This window comes from Galeopterus variegatus, unplaced genomic scaffold (genome assembly GCF_000696425.1).
Source record: "Galeopterus variegatus unplaced genomic scaffold, G_variegatus-3.0.2 Scaffold1360, whole genome shotgun sequence".
Classification (NCBI taxonomy): Eukaryota; Metazoa; Chordata; class Mammalia; order Dermoptera; family Cynocephalidae; genus Galeopterus; species Galeopterus variegatus.
This window is the reverse complement of record NW_007727471.1, coordinates 12,797-15,782: the sequence shown is the minus strand read 5'-3', so window position 1 is coordinate 15,782 and position 2,986 is coordinate 12,797. Positions and strand designations below refer to the sequence as shown.

The window sequence follows — 2,986 nt, the reverse complement described above, 5'->3', positions numbered from 1 at the left end:
GGACACAAATGTACACACAGAAACACTCACTTGTACACACGCACACATGCTTTCTTGTACATACTCATATGTGCACAGACACATGCTTGTACACATGTACACTCATACGTGTACACCCATGCATACACATGCACACAGATACGCACACATGAACATGTGTGCAGATACACACATACTTGTACACATACAGACACACCTGTACACACATTCTTACACACATACACTCATACATACACATACATAGACACACACAATTATACACACATTCTTGTATGCACAGATACACTCATGTGCACACACACGCATACACTCATACATACAGATACACACATGAATATATGCACGCACAGATACACACATACTTGTATACACAGACATAGACACACACAGACACACACGTACACACATACACACACATTCTTGTATAGACAGAATCATACATGTACACGCATACGGAGACACATGCACACACTTGTACACATGTACACACATTCTTGTACATACAGATACACTCATACTTGTATACACATACAGACACACTTGTACACACAAACACAATTCTTGTACACACATATACATACACGCGTGCGCACACACACAGCTTCCGCAAACCCACATTGGCTCCCTGTCAGCATGGTGCCTTTTCTCTGCAACTGCTGGACAGATTTCACACGACAGGTGCTCCGAGAAACTTTATCAGACGACTGAACAAACACAGGAGTCTAGGCTTCCAGGACTGCATAAGAAAGAGCTGCCATGGAGAATTATTTTCATTCCTCCAAGAGCAGTTAACTCTTGCCTGGGAGTGGAGAGCTGTGTTCCCACAGCCGCAGCTGACCTGGCTGCAGACACACCAAGAACCCCTGGGAGAAAGCTCTGTGCCCACTGCCCTGCCAGCCCCCACCCTAAGCCTGGGCTCCCAGGAGGCCATTCAGCGCCAGCAGCCAGGGACCCATGGACTCGCCGGGTGACATCCCTGATGTCAAAGCCAGGCCGGCACCAGGAGTCCATGAGGACCAGTAGTCTCCTCTGCAGGCCTGGCAGGCTGGCCACATGGCGCTCCACGAAGCTCACCTTGTCCTAGAGGAGCAGGGAGGCACTCATCTGCAGGGGAGCACACTCTCAGTTGCAGCCTTCACCACCCTGGCCAAGACCCCAGACTCACCTCCACCCCAGAGAGGGGGTGGCTGGAGAGTCAGAACTGACAGGTCTTGGGGGCAGTCCCTGCAGCCTGCCTCCCACCTTGGGGAGATGCCCAGAGCACAGTGGCTCGCCAGCCTGTGCTCTGTGCCCTGTACATGTACACACACGTGTGCACAGAGGCCCAAGGCTCCCTGGGCCTTGTCCCTGGTGGGCTCTGTGATCATCCCTATCTCCATGACACAGCGCTGGAGGCCCCAAGAGGGAAGGGGGCCTCCTGGAAGCTCGGTTGTCACCCATTCGTCTTCACCAAGCTGTGGGACGTAGGACAGAGACAAACCATCCAGCAGTGGCCCTGGTGGCCCATAAATGTCTCCTCATGACACCTGCAGAGCCAGCAAACTCACAAGACTCCATGCTGCTTGGGCCCTCCAGGAGGCCCAGAGGGAGTCCCTCACTGTGGCACTGGGCCTTGGGACACGCTGGCCATTCCCCCAGCAAGAACCAGGCCTTAACAAAGCCCCCTCCATGGGATCCTGCACAAGACCCCTCCTCACCTTCCTTTCCCTCCCCCACAAGACCACACAAGTCAGGTTGTCTGGAGCCCAGACTGAATGGGGTGGGGTATGTGCATCTCCAAGGCAGGATTCCAGGGGGACAATCCTCAGGAGGAACCCCCAGCCCCAAGCAGACCCTCTGGCCCACAGACTCCTGCAGTGCTCAGTCTGCATCCACAGTCCTGCTTCACGTGCTGGGTGGTCCCCACCACCCCGGGCACGGCCCTGCAGGCCTTGTGGAGGAGACACCCCTCCCTCCTCAGGGAGCCCCCTCCCTTAGCCAGCTAGCTGCCTGGGGCAGGCACTGCCTGTGTCCTGGGACGGGGCAGGGTCTGAGTCTAGGGCTGGCATCTGCTGTCCCTGTGGACACATGGCCTCAGGGATTGTGTCATCTGTCCTGAAATTCCCAGTTGGACAGCATGGTTGTCCTTCCTGACCCACTGAAGACAGTGGACAAGATGAAGGTCACAGAAGCACAGGACTGAGTGTCCAGCGAGGCCTGTAGCCTGCTCCAGGGCAGGGGTGACCATGGCTCTTGCACTGGGCAGCCGTCCTCCTAGCCCAGCCCGAAGTTCCAGGGAAATTGCAGCAAGGCACTGAGCAGACAGCTGCGCCTGGCTCGGGGCTGTGCCACTGCAGAGGAGGACAGCCTGGTGGGTTCTCCGCACGGTACCCGGGGGCCCACCGACCGCTCAGAAGCAGGCACAGGCCTTGCTGGTCCTCCTCTCGGGCCCTGCCCTCCCCACCCTGGCTTGGTGGAAGTCCAGGGCTTGGTGGTGGGAGACCTCCCAGCCCCAGCAAACTGCATTTCTGTAGACCTGGGCTTGATCCAAGAACCTAAACAATTTACATGAGAAATTTACCTTTTCAACATCCAGTTCTAGCTGCAGTTTCAACTTCATGCCCAGCATGACGGCCTGGCCAACGCAAAGGGCACCAATTACACAGGGCCCGGGGGGCACAGGCAGCACTGCGGGACCCCCATCCTCCAGCACAGAGGCCTGGTGAGGAGGAGCACCGCCAGGGTCCTCCCCACGACCAGCCACATGGCCCCAGGCTGAGGCCCATCCTGGCAAACAAGCCCCCTGCGCTGAGCCAGGCCTCCCCTGGGGTGGGACAGGGGGAGGTGACCCTCATGGCCTCCCAGGTGGGGTCTGGCCCCACACAGCCTGGGTCCCCAGGACCCTGGCCAGGGCTTGCTGATGAGTGGGCAGGACCAAGAGGTGGGGGCGGGGACAGGAGGAGACGCTAAGCGCCCGCCTGGCCCGGGAGCCAGCAGCAGGCTCCGG

At 57.6% G+C, this 2,986-nt stretch overlaps 1 protein-coding gene across 1 annotated transcript in view; it reads right to left on the bottom strand.

Moving 5' to 3' along the window:
• EXD3 (exonuclease 3'-5' domain containing 3) overlaps nucleotides 1–2,986 on the bottom strand; it is a gene marked incomplete at its 5' end in the record, with an annotated part of 37,292 nt that overhangs the window by 25,810 nt on the left and 8,496 nt on the right. The window contains 2 exon segments of the mRNA XM_008576499.1: nucleotides 905–1,104; nucleotides 2,561–2,614. Of these exon segments, the coding sequence (XP_008574721.1) occupies nucleotides 905–1,104; nucleotides 2,561–2,614 (254 nt within the window).